This window comes from Haemaphysalis longicornis, unplaced genomic scaffold (assembly GCF_048455015.1).
Source record: "Haemaphysalis longicornis isolate Haplotype H1 unplaced genomic scaffold, Haemaphysalis longicornis Haplotype H1 scaffold_12, whole genome shotgun sequence".
NCBI lineage: Eukaryota > Metazoa > Arthropoda > Arachnida > Ixodida > Ixodidae > Haemaphysalis > Haemaphysalis longicornis.
The window spans coordinates 103,120,950-103,139,145 of NW_027526225.1; the positions used below are offsets into that span (position 1 = coordinate 103,120,950).

The 18,196-nt window shown below is 46.4% G+C and overlaps 1 protein-coding gene across 11 annotated transcripts in view; it reads right to left on the bottom strand.

Moving 5' to 3' along the window:
* Positions 1–18,196, bottom strand: part of Scaf6 (SR-related CTD associated factor 6) — a 56,298-nt gene that overhangs the window by 16,485 nt on the left and 21,617 nt on the right. For 6 of the 11 annotated variants that reach the window (XM_077693964.1, XM_077693963.1, XM_077693962.1 and 3 more), the window contains 5 exons: positions 11,595–11,831; positions 10,072–10,122; positions 9,506–9,559; positions 7,850–7,933; positions 2,491–2,672 (listed from right to left, as the gene is read on the bottom strand). In XM_077693964.1, the coding sequence (XP_077550090.1) occupies positions 2,491–2,672; positions 7,850–7,933; positions 9,506–9,559; positions 10,072–10,122; positions 11,595–11,831 (608 nt within the window). The remainder of the gene's footprint in view (positions 1–2,490; positions 2,673–7,849; positions 7,934–9,505; positions 9,560–10,071; positions 10,123–11,594; positions 11,832–18,196) is intronic. The other 5 variants (XM_077693971.1, XM_077693965.1, XM_077693966.1 and 2 more) reach the window with 4 other exon arrangements.

An 18,196-nucleotide genomic window follows, 5' to 3' on the forward strand; every position in this document is an offset into this window, starting at 1 on the left:
GCGATTGGCTGAGGCCGGCAAAAGCAAACGCAAGTTAGGTGGTGTTTATAAGCTTGCAGAACAAGCTATTTTCACTTAAATTTAGTGCACATTCTTTTCACAGCAGTAAGAACGGTGGGGGTAAACAATAAAAGTTGACTGACTGATTTATTGTAGGGTTTAAAGCTCCGACGCAACGCAGGCAATGAGGCGTGCTGTAGAGGAGGGCTCCGGATTAATTTTGACTACCTGGGGGGGTTGCGCCGAAATTTCGTACACACGGCCGTTTTTGCTTTTCGCCTCCATAAGAAAAGCGGCCACCGCAGCCGGGAATCGAACCCGCGTCCTCTTGCAAGCAATGCAAGTTACGAACGAACACGTAAACATAGAAGCACTAGTGTGTATGTTGCGAAATATGCCAGTTATAGCTGCATAGCTGTCCAGCGTGCTGAGCTTACACTGGCCGAGTGGCATAAGCGACATTGTCTTCTGTGACTCTGTCTGTCAAGCATACCCAATGTTTCACGAAACGAGTTAATTAATATACTCGATGATAAGAATTTTGCGGTATAGCGAAAAAGATTCCTATCATCCAAAAGTTGTACGAACCAACACAGACCACAAAATTAGGCACTAAAAAGTTTTGGTTTATTTCTTTTCATACTTTCGCGTGAAGAAATCTGTAATGTTTTTCTGCTTTTTTAAACCTCCATGTCGCCGAGCAGTCCTTCTGGAGTGCGTAAAACTTGATCGTCTCCTCATTTGCAGGGCCCAAGCTCAGTACACGCCGCAACAGTCAAGGCACGAACAGAATGACGCAAATGTGCACGCAATTTGCGCGCATTGGCGTTGCGCGTGCGATTTTTTTCACGCCTGTGTCGGCGATTCTGCGCCCACGGCAGCTTCTGCCTCGGTCAGAAAATGAACCGCCACGTAAGCGGCAGTGCGAGGAGCCTGATGACTTGCGCCAATGGGGAGGTGCACGCCTCATGGCGGCAGTTCTGAAACGCGCTTGAGACAGCGGGAGTGATTTCACTAGCGGCGCGGATGATGGTTTACAGTACCGTTTTTGCCCAGACTATCAGCTCCTTTATACCACACAACCAACTTCGTGTGTGCCTTGAGCGGCATTTTAAAAAGCAATCAGGAGAGGTTGCTCGAGCGCCCTGAACCACTTTGCGGCCGAAACCGCCGCCATGTTGCCGCCAACGGTCGTGCCACATGCAGCGTGCGGGTGGTTCCGCTGCAGCGTCAGGGTGTCTGTGGCATGCGTGGCACGTTTTCGCGAGCAGAAAACAACAGCCCGGCCGTCTTCGGATAAAGAGTGACAATGAGGGGAGAGAGAGTTCGTACGTCGCCACTGCTTGCTCGCTCGGCAGTCGGGGGCCTCACCAGCTCGTTCGTATCATCTGCCAGGCCACACAGCACCATTCGTAACAGCCAAAATTTTTTCCATTGCAAACAATACAATTTCGTCAGGACTTCACAGAAATTCGTATCACCCAGAATCGTATCATCGAAATTCCACTGTACATTAACCATAACAAACATTATTCAAGCACAAATCTGGTCAAAAACAAAGCGAGGGTGGACATCTAGGAGGGCTGACAGCAAGCAAGGTGTTCTGCTGTTCCCTGCAGCTGTAGTCTGCATACTTACATGCGTTTCAGTACTTTTCCTAGACACGTCATTGCAGATGCCACGAAATACACAGTTCAGCAGGAAAATAAAAATTACGGCTTCAATTGTACAATTTCTCAGTGAGTAAAGCAACGTCTGGTGAAGGACAAGCACTAACAACACTATAAAACACCAATTTGTCTGCATGGCACCTTTAGGTCTGAAACTGTAAATTGATTGGCTGATTGATTGCGGGGTTTAATAAGCCAAAGATACTTCAGGGCTACGAGGTGCACCATAGTGAAGGGCCCCGGATTAATATTGACCACCTGGGGATCTTTAATGTGCACTGAAATCTCAACACACGGCCGTTTTCACTTTTCGCCTCCATCTGAAAAGCAGCTATTGCAGCTAGGGATTGAACCCGCATCCTTGGACTCAGCAGCACAATGTCTAAGCCACACAACCACCACAGTGGATTGATTTGATTGATTTACTGTGGAGTTTAACGCGCCGATGCAACGCAGGCGGTAAGGTGCGCCATAGTGGAGGGCTCCGAATTAATTTTGACCACCTGGGGATCTCTAACGTGCGCCGAAATCTCGTACACACGGGCGTTTTTGCTTTTCGTCCCCATCAGAAAAGCGGCCGCTGTGGACGGGAATCGAACCCGCGTCCTTGTGCTCAGCAGCACAATGCCTTAGCCACCGAGCCACTGCGGCGGGTGTAACCCACCGCAGTGGGTTGAGGCAGTAAATCACAGAGCCCCAGTACGTCCCGTGTCAACAGCTCCCCCCACCATCGCTGCTGCTGCTTTTGCAAACTAGAGGCGGGTTCCCGTAGTTCCGCCCCAGCCGAGAATGAGGGAGAGTGCAAGTTAGGCCCCCTCACCTTGACCAGGGGCACGATGAGGCCGGCAGGCAGCTCGAAGTAGGGCATGGTGGGCACCAGGCACTCGAGGGCCTCCGGGGGGATCTCCGGAGGGGCCGGCGGGAAGCCTTGCGTGTTCAAAGGGAAGAGGAGGGGCCCGGCGGGGGGAGGAGGTTGGCGCACGTCAGGCAGGCGGCCGGGCCCTGCGGGGCAAGCCTCAGTGCCCTCGGCCCCACCTCCCTCGGCCACCCCCCCGACCCCGCCAACAGGCACAACAAGCCAGGCAGCACACTTCCAGTGCGACGCAAAGCGTTGATTAAACGCGTTGGTATGCCACGCCCCGCCCCTAAACCAACCTAAAAGATACCGAAGCATCTTTTTTTTTGAGAAAAGGATGGGTATAATCAGGCCAAGATAAGACATTTTTAAAGCAAAAAAGACAACATGTAGTCATGAAAAAAAATGTTGCACTGCTGGGGCTCGAACCCAGGCCGATTGCAGCAAAACTTGTGGTTCTATCCATTAGGCTACAGGTGTTCAACAGCGGGGTTCCTTCAGCAGCTGCTCAAAACATTATAAGGAGTGTTCACCAATAGGTGGCGATGGGTGCAAACAGGAAGTGGCGAGCTTATACCCACAGGGGAGTGGAATCTCGCCACCAGGAGAAGGGGAGTGCAACAGCCCCCTTCTTTCCGCCTAATTTGTACACCGTGTCTAGAGTGGCGTCCAACAACACTCGGAATTTTTACGACTAGGCTGGCACAGGGCCGAGTGTCTGCTGTGGCGGTGTAGAGGTTTCGTGATGGCTTCTTGACACAAAGGACAATGGTTCGAATCCGGCTCTTGCCTTTTTTTATATATACACTTTTTACATCATTAGTACATTAGTTTTCGGTGTTTTAAATGATTGCTTTCTGCTCGTTATGGTAGGTTAGGTTACTTCAGGTTACATTAGGGAGAGTGAAGTAGTGCACACGGGACATCTTTAATGCAAAACGGCGGAGGAGGTCACCCTAGTAGAGTGCTTATATAGTTTAGACCGCATATGACATCTGTCGCGGTAGCCGCTAAGATCTACACTACAAGCAGTACCGCACTATAAACAAAACATGCCCGAATTCGAGCACACCACAACGTACCCTTCAGTAATTCTTTGTTTCTCGTCACTCAAATAAACGCCACTTTAAAACAGAGACACCTTCATTATTTTGTGTTTTTTTTTTTGGCATCAGATGTGGCTGCATAGTCTTACCGCGAGCTTGGCTTCAACTTCCTTTGTGTTTGTGTTTTGAGACAGCATGCATGCGTTTTTTAGCGTCTAGAATAACCGATGCCATTGGGAGCGAAAAAGCTCAGCTTATCCTGGCGGGACAATGTGATAAAAACACAAGCCGGATTTTCTTTTTTCCACCCCACCTTGCATTCACGATGCCAAAGGCGGTTGCTATCAGCACAATGTACAAGTGGGGGAAACGTATGATGTCGCAACTCGCTATCTCCAGATGTTCGAAAAGGGAAAGGGTGGTTACTTATCTGCACAACGTACTAACAAATTAGAGTGGGGGGAGGCTAGCTATCTTTCAAGGTGCACCAAGACCAAGGGTACTTTTGGTTATCGCGTCAGCGCAAACTGAACACGAAAACTAAAGGGCGCCTATTTGTTTCTTTTCTGTATCTAAGTAAGCGAAGAACTGGGAAGTGCGCGCTGCATCGAATGACTTTTCTTTCTTGCGACCCTAAAACGATGCCCCAGCTGCGCTGGTTGATCAGCGGACCCGCCAAAACACTGCACTGAAAATGGTATTGTGCTCCAGGCAACTGCGTTTTAACACTTTCGTGACCGCACCTATTCCCATTGAGAGTATGCTATCGATGAATACAAATCCAAATTTCGGCGCTCTCTGAGCGCTTATGGACTGCTAACGGCATCAAATGGTAAAGGAGGAAGTATTTTATCAGTTTCGCTTTCGAGTTTCATTTTTCCGCCGCGGGGGTATTTTTCAATGTCCTTCGCCGGCAGGGAGACGAGCTCACGTGGTTTCAGTTATGGCGTCGCCGCCGCTGGCCAATGCTTCGCGCGAACGACGAATTTCGACAGATTCCAATGTATCTGAGCTTGAATCTGTGTATGATGGTAGCAGCACAGACACAAAAGATGACTTCGATTCGTCGGGCTTCAGTACGGTAGGCGAAAGTGTGTCAAGTCGCCCCGGACCACCACCAGGTGTGCGCCAGTCAGTTTCGTTTTCTTCTCTGGTCGCTCTATCGCGGGCGTGCGTTGTTGTAAACAGACCCGGCCCTGTTCTAAAAACCGCAGCTCTTATCTGCAGGGTGTCGACGTCTTTCGGCCAAGACCACTGGTGCCGGCTGCACTGAGAGTCGAGTTTTCACTGCAATAACGGCCCGGGGTTGACCACGGCGTAGCGCTCCGGAGCAGAGCGTGGCTGTCCGTGTTTATATTTATATTTTTGTATGTAAATAATGTTTGTACTTACACCACTCATATCTGCAATATTATTCTATAAGCTCTTTAGGTTCAAAGTGCATATTTCAAATTGTTTTCATGTCTACCGTGTGCAACATAGTATTGAGATTATCAATTTTTCTTTTTGTTACTTTTTTGTTTTCACAACATTTTTTGATAAGCTTCCTTATGCTTTTGTTGTTTAAAATTATTACTGTTGAAAAGCCCCACTCTTCTTCTATCATTTCATAGCTTACACTTTAGCATCCAATCATTTTCTGTGGCCACAAAAAAAAAATTCCCAAAATATACCCAAAAATATACCCCAAAACAGCCAGTAGGCACTGGTGTTTATATAATTGCATGTACGCAAGAACTTTTGTACTTACAGAGCTCATTTCTGCAGTATTCCTTTATAAGGTCCTTATGTTAAAATTTTATATTTCAAAATTTTTTAATGTGTACCCTGTGCAAAGTGGCATTGATGTTTTTACCATTTTCATTTTCTTTTTGTTACTTTTTTTAGTTTCGATAATTTTTTTTATAAAATTTGTCATAAATCTGTTGTTTTACATTATTCCTGTTAGAAAGCCCTATTCTTTCTCTATCATTTGGTATCTTACACTTCAGCATCAATAATTTTCTGTGGCAAGAAAAAATATTTCCTGGGACACCCAAAAACAGTAGATTTTGTTGCGGTCACGAAGGTGTTAAGCAGTATGCTTATTCATTGAATTCTGTGGGAGGCAAACCGGTGGTTACAAAAACCAGCGTTATATCTGGGCCCGCACTATAAGTGGTTACACTATAAATGGTCTACACTGCAGTACAGTTGGACGGCGCTCTAGACACAGCGTGACTTTTTCGCTTAAAGTTGGCCCAACAACCGGCCACGGGTTGACTGCTTGCCACAAATGACACTGCCAATACATTTCCTCCACACCAACAACCGGCCACTGGTTGGCTGCTTGCCACAAATGACACCGTCATCACATTTCCTCCACAGACTGACTAACATTTCTTTTCATAACCAGGCTCTGAGCCTGCCATTCAGAGCTCTCTCCTAGTTTTCCTTTATTCCTCCCTCGTAGGCTCCGACGAGTACCGTCAGAAGACGGACCTTACGGTGGTGCAGTGGTACGATGGCATCCTAAACTAAGTTGCAATTGGCCGCCCTTTCACAAGACGAACAGTTCAAGGTGCAAGAAACACTGTAACCAGCCTCATGTCACCCTTATTTTCAAGGCGCCTGTCAGTGGCTGCAATGAATTGGCACCCATTCCTATATCAAATACCCGAATAAAACTGCATGAATCTGAATAACACTGGCTCACAATGGTACTGAAGCAGACGCATTGAGGCAGTGACGTTACTCTGGCAAAAGCATGGCTACAAGACCAATTTTGCATTACGAGACATTACCTGGTGGTACAAGTGACCAGGCACCCTACGCGGCAGCAATGTTGTGCCATTGTGCACACAGTACTAACAAAGAAAAAGCCGTTCCACTCAATGTGAAAGCTGTCGGAAGTGCAGAGCAGTGATTCACCATAATCAGCTGTACCGCAGTTATCCACACACTGCTACCACCCAAAGCATTTCAAATTTCCCGCCTCCGCAGTGCTCGCGCGCCGCCTGCCTGAAACTGCGCCAGTGGGAGTTCTGTTCTTTTTGTGCTTGCTTTTCTTTCCGCACGTGGTGACATTGCACTGCCACTTTTTCCTGCTTACTATCACAAAAACAAACCCAGCAAGCGTTCCTAACTAAATGAATGCGGGCACTTCCGGTTAATTAAATATATTTCACCTCAAGCTTACTTGCAGTTTTCTTTGTGCTAAACAACAAGGAGATGTATGACAACCACCAGCAGTTCACGTGTTTCGAACGTTTATGACTATTTAAACCACCTGGTTTTCGAAGCCTCTGCGCAACGTCCTACGATGGGTACGCAGGGCTCTACCTGGGTCCGTTATCTCGCTACGCCGTCTGATTCTGGCAGTCGCTTGACATCAACCGTTGCAGCGAGCTACGACGACAATGTGAGCCGCTAAAGTGCTCTGCACTTAAAAGCCAAGCACACAATGGCATATACAGGTGCTAGCATATGTTGCCCTGCACTTGGCAATGTCATGATCCGTTTGCCACTGAGTTTTTAACTTCAGCGCTTGCCCACTAGCTATTTCCCCACTTCGAGCTTCGGCTTTCCAGAATTTTTTTTTTAAGTGCAGAGCCTTTTAGGTGCCCCGCTTATCGTCACAGCGTGTCCGGGGCCACGGAGTCACAGTGTCACACACCCAAACAGGCTTTGAAAAGAAAACCACCTCCCCTGGTTGGGATCGCCCCCGAGTCCCTCGCGTTACGAAGCTAATGTCCATCCCTTTGCGCCAGAGGCACACATTACTCATATGCAATGTGTTCGGGTTATCTTTACACTGCGCCGTTGCCACAAATGCTGTGTCTTCCAGTGTCTCTTTATAGGTCTTTTCAGGAGCTCTGGTGCCCTCTCTTGACTACTTTCGGTATCAACGTCAGGCTGATGCTGAAACTAGTCAAGAGAGGCCGCCACAGCCCCCCATGACGGGCTCCGCACTTCCCAGGAGCTTTTACGTTGAGTCAAACTGCTTTAATTTTTTTGAGATACACCCTACACGTGCATCAAAGCGCTGATCAAAATAACATCGACAAATACGAAAAGCAGTGCCAGACAGGACCACAAATTACAGCACCAACGTAGGGCATCCTCTTATCAGCAACTGGGCCACACATCCTCTGCATCAAACCAACTCCAGTGCAGGTAATTCTTTTTTCAGTTGCTCAGTTAACCACAGACAAGCAAAAGCCGTGCAGATCCCCAGAAGGGGTCACAACAGCATGTAGAACAACAACGCATGCAGCCATTAAAAGCGCTCCCAGTACCGGCGTTCGGGTGGCCTTCCCCGCACGGCGGCATACTCTCCGAGTCGATGTAAAAGTTCCCATAGTCCTGCCGTGATCTTGAATCTTTGAGAGAACGACGGGGGAGGGCAACGGGCAAGAAGACCCTTGTGAGAAAACGGGGGCCACACAAAGCAGCACACAGCAACAGCAGTGGCACCACAGTCCACCCCAAGGTGGCCTTTTTTTATACCACTCCAAAGCGCTTATACCCTTGTCACACGGGCACTCTCAATCCAGATTGAAGCGAAGCACAATTGACTTTTCGAGTGCGCTCGGTGCACCGGCTCTGCTACACGGCTCGTTTCAATCCCAATTGAGGAGTTGCGCCGGTTGCACTCCCGTACGCCAGATGGCGCAAGGAATGCGCTTCACGGCCAGCGTCTGGTAACTTTGAGTAGTCGTAGGTATACGTAACTATATAAATGCTCCCGCACGCTTGTTTGAGTCAAGTTATTTCATACAATTTCTGGCGTTAGTTTAAGTTCTGCGCCATTAGTCAGCGGGAATGAGAGTATCACCGCCTTCTACCGATCGTGCTTGGAAACCTCAATCGCACTTGGGAAACCAGGATTGAGTTCCAGCGGGATCCGGCTCGATCGCGATTGAAACTGCCGTGTAGCAGCGCCCGATCCGAATTGAGCTCGATCCGGATCGACTCAATCGTGATTGAAACTGCCCGTGTGACAGGGGTATTACATGTGTTAAGTAGAGCAGAAGGCACAAACGGCAGACAATGGACCCAAAAAGAAGGCTACTTTTAACGCCAGTCATTCCAAACTGTGCACTGCCCATTACATTTGCTAAAGAGCCAACTTGCTCACGTTGTCACACAGCTTAACTCAACTGCTAATCATTTTCATTGCCTGCGCAATACATGTAAGTGCACCTTTGATAATTTAATGCGCATTTTTCTTACTTGTCAGTGCCTTTGAGCAGAGGTGCCTCTGCTGTTGCTCTGCTCCATTGCAACAACAGAAAAGCAAACAAGAAAAGCAGCTACAGTGGAATCTTGATGATATGAACAATTATGGCTGATACGAACTTAAGAACATGAATTCTGCATTGCGTCCAATGGGGTCAATTTCAGCTGTTACTAATGCATTCAGAGTCACAATAGATATAAAAATCTGTGCATGCTTCTACTGCAGTAATAAGGTCTCGAAAAACAACTGACCTTGGTCCGATTTGAGCATTTAAAAACAAATTGTTGCACATTCTAGCGCTAAAACAACTTTACGGTAATTCCGAAATTGCGTTCACTCACCCCGGTAGTTAATTAGCAACAGAAGTTTTAAAGCTTGCATGAGGCTGCACTTCTGTAGTGCAATGAAGCTTGCCAAGGTTATCTTTTCATTCTGGTAGACATGCAAAGTGTAATGTTTTAAGAAAAAGAATTTGCAACTCACTCTACGGCTGCCACTTCTGTAGCCATTCGGCCGTTGCAAAACAGCAGCTGAATGGCTTCTTGGAAATGCTGCCGTAGAGCAAGTTATAAACTTCTTAAAACATTACATTTTGCAAATCCGCCAGAAGGAAAAAATAACCTTAGCAAGCTTCACTGTGCTCACCAACTCAAAAGTACGCTAATTTGAAATCCGGAAATGATCGTATTGTAGTATTGATGTATTTGCTTACGACACGACGATATCCCGGCAGTTTCGGTCGCTGATTCTTCTGCCAGCTCGTTACCTGTAATTTGATTGCCTTCAACACAGCTTAGTGTGACTTTTGGGCAGTGAGAGAAGGCTTGCGACAAAGACAGCGTAACTCTGCATATTATAAACCAAAATTGCATTTTAGACTAGCAATGGCAGTGGCACTTGCTAAACACTAGATGGATTGCTGTCAAAGTTGAGCAGGTCTGGCACATGAAAAGCTGTGCGTAGTTGATATCACAGGTAAAAAAAAAGAAGACAGTGCACGAAAAACTTGCCTCACATGGCGAAGTGTGTTTGTTTATTGTGCGGCTCACATAGTACATGAACAAATTATTGTGCCTTTTCTAACCCTTTCAACGATCTCAAGAAAAAACAACGAATGTAAAAAAATGTGCATATTTTATTCATTTTTGTGTTTGTTTAGTTTGTTTTTGATGGTGCTGATTTCGGACGACAGAGATATTTTTTGGTGCCCCGAAAGATTTGTATCATCGAGATTCCACTGTGCGAGAAGAAGCCCCTCAACAGAACAGGCATACTCACTCATGTCATAGTCGTCGTAGTATGCCCTGTCGTTGTCCATGTGGTCATAATCTGCGGTGTTTTTAAACAGAGAGTCAACCATTTTATGGGGGTGGCAAACGGTTCCCTTGAGCTCAACAGTTCGGAAAACTGGAGAGACCACCTAACCTACCAAAATGCCCAGAGGCTGCATTTTATGCAACCTTCATAACACATTTATCCCCCTTGAAAAATAGCCAATTCCCACAAGCTATTACCGTATTTCCGCGCGTATACCCCGCATGAAATCTGAAAATGCGAAAGAAATGTGGATGACACACGGGTTTTTTTCTTCAGTGCGGCTTCATGGAAATGCGCGTTGTGCTCTGAAGCTCCTACGCAGTAACACTAAGCCTTCCATGGCAGCGATTGCGCAAAACATACAAGGACAAGGAAGGCCCTGTTGCGTACAACAGCGAGGACTGCAGCTCAAGTGATAACTCTAGCGAGAGCAATGACACTGAGTGAATTGCGACTTTTGCCTTGCAGTCACTGTATTCTACTTGCTAAATTACACGCTTTTTTCTGTCTACATAGTATGTGATGTGTTGCTGGAGCAGTAGCTTTGGTGCAGCCTTTCCTGTATAAAATGTGCGGGCAATACGCAAGGATTCATTTTTTTCTTTTCCAGCGGGCTGAAAGTGAAGGTGCGAATCATGTGCAGGGGCGGGTGATGCGCGTGAAAATACGGTAATAAAGTCCAGTGGTTAGCCAAAGGAGGTATAGTTAACTCTTTGCCTATTGCATCCACTGGGCGTCGCTAGTCCACTAACAACAGATTGAATAGGTCCTTGCACCATCGGGTCTGTAGTTTCAATGCTGCAAGTTGCTTTCCTGTGCCGTACGCTTTTTTTTTTTTTTGTACAAAGAAAGGCTTTAAAGGGGCCATTATACAAAATACAAGTTAAGTTAATTAAAAAAACTGCTTTGTCCTGATAGCAACACCACCAATTTTTTTGCAAACTTCGAACAAATAATCGAGATAATAAGTGCTTTGTCCTGATAGCAATGCCACCAATTTTTTTGCAAACTTCGAACAAATAATCGAGATGATAAAGAAAACATATGAAGCAGCGGTGACTCCTTAACGATTTTCCAGCGATTTCTCTACGACGTCACAGAACTTTGTTTGTGCAATCGGTGACTGCAAACCTAATCCACTACCAAGAACCATGACAGGGCGATTGTAGTAGAGTCCCCTAGTTCTGTTTGGTCATAACACTTAAAGGCTAACGTACAGTTCCCACAGTGGCAACCAAGCTTTTAAATATGGCCCATATTATGTCCCTCCTGCTGGTATTACGTCACCGCAGCATTTTTCAACATTTCTTGCATTTTCTCCGTTTAAAAACGTCTTTAATGGTGGAGGGAGCCGAGTGGATTACGAAAGGCTAGCTTTTTCAAACTGAACAAAGCTGCATTTTGTCTTCGTGGCTCCTTTAAGAGACCCAAGGGAGCCGCGGAAAAGCTGTTCCACCCTCGAGATAGCCGAACGAACTCCTCACCGTGCATCGCTCGCGGTGGCATGCCACCATACTGGGGTGGCCCTCCGTGGTGCATGTAGCCCGGTGGTGGCGGGTGGTTGTAGCCGGGTGGCATGCCGTAGTGGGGCGGCGGCTGGGGCCCAAAGGGTGGCATTGGGGGTGGCCCGTTGCCCATGTAGCCACCGCCCATGTGGCCGCCACCCATGTGTCCACCGCCCTGGTAGTGCATGGGGCCGCCGTAGCCCTGGTTCATGCCTCCTGCGGCGCACACACAAGGACACGGAACTGCAAGGCGGCATATACGGAGTTCGTGCTCGTGAAGAAAACTCCAAGGTTTTTCAAGGACTTTCAAGGCTCTCTGCACAAGTTTTCAAAGGACCACACTGCCTACTAGAAATACGAATAAGACTGAGATTCAGGGCAAGACGGAGGGGCTTGAAATGACGGGAAATCGTCAGAGAAAGCCAAAATTGCTGTAGCCAACATTTCAGGAAGTGAGCTTGTTGTCAAACAAATGCCCTTGTTGAAAGGATGGCTACAGCGACATTTCTGTCTCCGACGGTTTATCACAATTGCGTTAGAAATACATGGATAAGCACACTTTTAATGTTACAAGATCTAGCTTTTATTTGCTAAAAAAGTTAACCAAACATCATTCCTTCAGTCCTTACGTAAACTCATGTTGCTTCTATACTTATTAAAAAGTGAAATTCAAGGATTTTCAAGGGTTTGTAAAAATTCCAGGACTTCCAAGGCATTGAAAACAAGGCTTTGAAATTCAAGGGTTTTCAAGGACCACCACAAACCCTACATCATATACCAGGCTTGTTTGACAGGTAGACTCGTCATAGGCTCGAGCTTTTCATATACGGTGAACCAGCATTGTGCCAAGACCGGTGAACGGTGCTGCACAGCACTGCATCATTCTCCGTGCTTATCGACAATTTTGTATTTAAACAACTAATTTTCACTATAATTATAATGAAAACAAATAGTATGAGCCAATAACTGAAGAGAATTTGCGAACTTGTAATTATGCCACTCTGACCAGGTCACTTTTTTCTGCAGTGGCATATAAAGCTAGCTCCCTTTAACACTTTCGTGACCGCACCAATTCCCATCGATAGTATGTTATCGATGAATACAAACTCAAAATTTGGCACTCTCCGAGCGCTTCTGGACAGCTGACACCATCTAGAGGGTAAAAGAGGAAGTATTTTATCAGTTTCGCGGTAGCATTTCGGCTGGCGTACCCGCAAATTTTCCCGCCCTTTTTTTCGCGGGGCTACCATGGTTGCCAGACTAGGACTGCCCTCTGTTGATTACCGTAAAAACCCGCGTATAATACGGACCCGCGTATAATACGAGGTGTAATTCGGGGACCGCAAAATCAGAAAAAAAATTTTCATCCGCATATAATACGAGGTAAAGAGCACAGAAAACATTTATTTGCACTGCAGTTACCATTCAGTCATTGTCAGTTTTCACTGGCACTGTCTCCCGACGTCCGTTCAGTCATCGTCAGGTTCGCTGCCGCTGTTTCCTGAAGTCGCCTTGTGGGAAATGAATTCCCACAGAAAGTGATCCTCAGTGCCATCAAGGGCGTTCGAGATGCCGCATTTTTTAAAAGAGCGACTGACGAGCTCCTCTGAAATGCTGGCCCACGCATCCGCGATCCAGCCACAAAGCACCGCTGGAGAAACCCGCTCCAGCCATTCGGTAGCTGTCACTTACGGGTCTCCTGACCTCATCCACACTCTTGGTAGCAGGACCTGATGCAGTCTTTGAAAGGCTTCTTGATTCAAACGTCTAGCGGTTGCAGCTGCTGGGATGTCATTCCTCCTGGCATGACAATGAGTTCGGTGCGGGGTTCGCGCAACAACTTCTTCACGGAATCGGCCAGGTGGCAGCGAAAGGCGTCCAACACGAGCACTGACGGGAATCCCCAACAGGCCGCCGACACCACACAGACTTTATCCAGTCAAGCACCAGATGCTTTCTCCACCCACGAATGCTGCCTTAGGTGACGCCGAACTGCCGTCGTGCGGCGCAATTCCTTATGGTCTCGGCACATAAAATACCTTTTCTTTTAATTGCAGCCAAATACTGTTTTCGTGCACCTGACATCGTGATAGACTTGCGGTGAACGTGCCGAGTATAGTTATTCTAGTTCACTATAGTGCCGAGGTCCTTCGCGTAGTCAAAACAATCAAAATGGCGCGGGCTGAGAGAAGCAGCAGCCAGCTAACGCCACCGAAAGATGGCGCACGCTCCGCTGAATCCGAAAGTGCAAATTTTCGGCTGAAAACTTTGGGATCCACATATAATACGAGGCACAAATTTTACATAGTAAAATTTAGAAAAAAACCTCGTATTATACGCGGGTTTTTACGGTAGCTGGAATCAACCATAAAGGCCGCGGATCTGTCAGCCCACTCTGGTTACAAACCCCTGCGCGTTCGCCGCGCGGGCTCGGGCTGGAGCCCGGGTTTATTTTTTTGCTTCGTCCCCACGGGAGGTACTACAAACGTATGGGGCCCGTAATTAAAGGCCGCGGATCTGTCCGCCCGCTCTGGTTACAAACCCCTGCTCACTCGCGCCGTGGGCTCGGGCTCGAGCCTGTTTTTTTTTTCGCTTCGTCCCCACGGGAGCTACTACAAGCGCATGGGGCCCGTAAAGGCAGTCCGTAACGGGGAGAGCAGTAATGGTCTGGCAACCATGGGGACGAAGCAAAAAAATAAACCCGGGCTCGAGCCCGAGCCCACGGCGCGAGCGCGCAGGGGTTTGTATACCCAGAGCGGGCTGACAGATCCGCGGCCTTTACGGATGATGCGAGCTAATCAACAGAGGGCAGTCCTGGTCTGGCAACCATGGTAGCCCCGCGAAAAAATGACGGGAAAATTTGCGGGTACGCCAGCCGAAATGCTACCAGTTTCGCTTTTGAGTTTCTTTTTCTCCGCCACGGGGGAATTTTTAAAGCTTCTTCGCAGTTGCACGCGTGTGGTATCGGTTACGGCATCCATGCCGCTCGCCGATGCTCCACGGGAACGGCGAATTTCGACGGATACCGATGAATCTGAGCTGTGATCTCTGGATGATGGTAGCAGCACAGACACAAAAGACAATTTCAATTCGTCAGGCTTCAGTATCGACAGCAAAAGTGCATTAAACCGCCCCACAACATCAGCAGGTATCCGCCGTTAAAGGGACACACAACCGATTTTTGTCGAGTATATATTCTCTATCCCAAATGAAAGGGCATCACTTAAAGTCCCTTGACGAGAAACGGTTTTGCTGATAACGCCCTAGAACTTTTTAAATCGAAATTTTTAGATCTACGAGCTGTATGTGTCCCTCCCAAAAATAATGCTGGCAACCATGACATAGAGTAGCTCGGCAACATACTTTTGTCTGTATGCGAAATGAAAAACGATATTTAAGAACTTGTCCCCAGCTAAAAAAGTTTGAATCGCAGGCTTTCCTGTTCTTTTATGTGTGTTTTTAATGCAACGGTCTATTTTGCACAAATGTGCCATCTGTTAAGGTAGACGATAGGTAGAATCTGGCTTCACGTTGTGGAGGTGGGAAGTTAGATTCTCCCCGGGGGCGAAGTTATCTTTTTTTTAAAGCTGTCGTTGGCATATTCGGAAACTGAAATCAAATATTTTGGCAGAACAAACGCCCCTGACTCAGGCAGAATCGTCAAAGCTCCTTCACTGGGTCTGTTTACTGAACGCTGCCGTTGGTTCTGGGCATGGAGGCTCTTAGCCACACTGAGAGCACCCCAGCGACGGTGGGCGGCGCGTTTTTAAAATTTTCAAAATAATGTTTAGAAATAAATATACGATTTAACCTTGCACAGATACTTGTGTTAAAAAGTTTTCAATACTTAAATCTAGCTGATGATGGTCGTGTGTACCTCTGTTTCCTTCCCTTCAAGGCGGACACTGCTACGTTATTGCGGCACACTTGCCGAAATTAGCGATATCGGCAAGCATGCGTTAAATATTGATAAGGAAGAAACTCTCACTAAATGCACATTATGTACTCACAAGACAAAAAAAAAAGGTGCTCAGGTTGCTGCGTCGGCAGCCATGTCTGATGTGCTGCACTGTGATAATGGCAGCCACTTTTTGGTGAACTGTCGTCACTTCGCAGCAAACTCCTTCCAGCACGTTCCTTAATTCATGAAAACTCTGCATTTTGCGTCATTTTGCGAAGCTGCTGACGGCTTTATTATTTTTTATTTATTATTTTTAGTATGTTCATGGGACCTATCATAAAAAATTTTAACCACAGCTTGCATGGGCTTTCTGTGCTCAAAAATCTTTCGCGAAAAATTTTCCCCGCAATGAATGCGCCCCTAAATTTGCATCAAATTTTTTGAAAAAAAAAAAAAGTGCAATCATTACGCAAGTAACTACGGTATTTCAATTTTTTTGTTTACCCTGTGCAAAGTAGCATTGATGTTTTCATCACTTTTTTTTTTCTTTTTGTCACTTTTGTTTTGGTAATTTTTTGTAATAAACCTGTTGTTTGAAATTAATACTGTCAGAAAGACCTATCCTTCCTCTATCATTTCATACCTTACACTTCAGCGTCAATCATTTTCTGTGGCAGGAAAGAAATATTTCCTGGACTACCCAAAAAAAACCATTCTTCCACGGTAACGAAAGTGTTAAGACAGCCATGCCTTTGCAAATTTGTTAGCCTGCAATCACTGTTTTTTGTTCACACGTTTGCTTTAATTGCTGTCGCTGCATTTGATGGTGTTGCTTGTAAACATGCACCACTTGCACCCTGTCACCGTGTTTGCATGCTTCATTTTTTTTTTTCCTTCCCCTGTGATGCATACCCACTTTCTCTGCTTTTTCTTACTGTATTTGGTTGTACCCTAATTAACCCCTACCCCCGTCTAATGCTCACAACAACCCCTACAGCATGTAAACAAACATAAAATTACAATGTGCTCTCTTAAAGTTTACTGTTCCACTCTCCAGTTTAAAAACAGCCACACCACTGGTTACACTCTTATATGCACCCAATAGCTACCATGCTGAAAAGAAAGATGATGGCACTTCAGTAAACTCTCAAGGATACCTGGGTTTTCATGCAGGCAATGTTTAAAATATGCTAGCGTCTAAAGCGGACACTTGAAAAAGGCACCAAATTATGTTGTTGAAACTGGCCATGCAGGTACAGTGCAACCCCGACAATGCGACTTTCAAGGGACCGCGCGGCGAACGCGTCGTATCATAGGGATACAAGTAAATGCCGGCATAGGAGACGGTCTCACATGACAGGTGGGTTACGAACTTATTTGAACTTATTTGAGCCACCGGACCAGACGAAATAAACTCCAAAATCTTGGGAAAATGTTAAGGTTCCTGTCAGTGCCATTCTTGCTTTGCTCTTCGCTCAATCATTATCGTCCAGCTGTATTCCCATTAAATGAAAACTAGGGAAGACTGTTCCTACCTTTAAAAGTGGCAACAGATCATCACCGCTGAACTACCGCCCCATCTCAATAACATCCGTTCCATCAAAAATTACGGAATGTATAATTTTCACGCATATCATAAATCACCTCGAGTGCAATAACTTCCTTTCCATCTCACAGCATGGGTTTCGTAAAGGACTATTGCACGAAACCCAACTTGCCGCCTTCACCCATGATTTACACGTTAATCTCGACAGCAGTATCCAAACAGATGTAATTTTCCTCGATTTCGAAAAATCATTCGACAAGGTACCTTATCGCCGTCCAATGTACAAGCTATCGCTGCTAAATCTAGATTCATTAGCATTCAACTGGATAGAACACTTCCTCAGAACAAGAAAGCAATTCGTAGTAGTAAATGCCGCTCAATCAAACACAACCCCTGTTCTTTCCGGCATGCCACAAGGTACGGTACTTGGCTCGCTGCTGTTTGTTATTTATATTAACGATCTGCCTTCCGAAATTACTAACAACATACGTCTCTTTGCAGATAATTGTGTGCTGTATGCCAAAATTACTTGTAACCAAGACCAACTTACCTTACAAGCTGACCTAATTACTATTGTAAACTGGTGTAAAAGCTGGCAAATGTCACTAAACGTTTCCAAGTGCAAATTAATGTCTTTCCCACGACGCGCGAGTCCGTTAACTTTTAATTACACTCTGGCAGGCTTCTTTTTACAATCCACAGGCTTATAAGTACTTAGGTGTTCACATCACGAATGACCTCTCCTGGACCGTCCACATAAACAAGTTAATCGCCAGCGCTAGTAGATCTCTTGGGTATCTGCAGCGTACAACGAAACTTGCTCCTTTTCACTTAAAACTACTGGCCTATAAAACTTTAATCCGCCCAAAATTAGAGTATGCAGCCGCCATATGGGATCCGCATCAGAAGTACCTAACCGATAACATAGAGGCAACTCAAAACCGCGCCGCTAGATTCACTTTCTCGAACTACTCATAATTTACTGGTGTCACAGACCTGAAATCACGCGTAGCCCTTCCTCCCCTCAGGCCACCGTCGGAAGCTTGCGAGGCTGGCATTATTTCACCGGTTTTATCATTATTTATCACCCAACACTTACATCGTGCTGAAACCGCATGTATCAAGCCGAAGCAA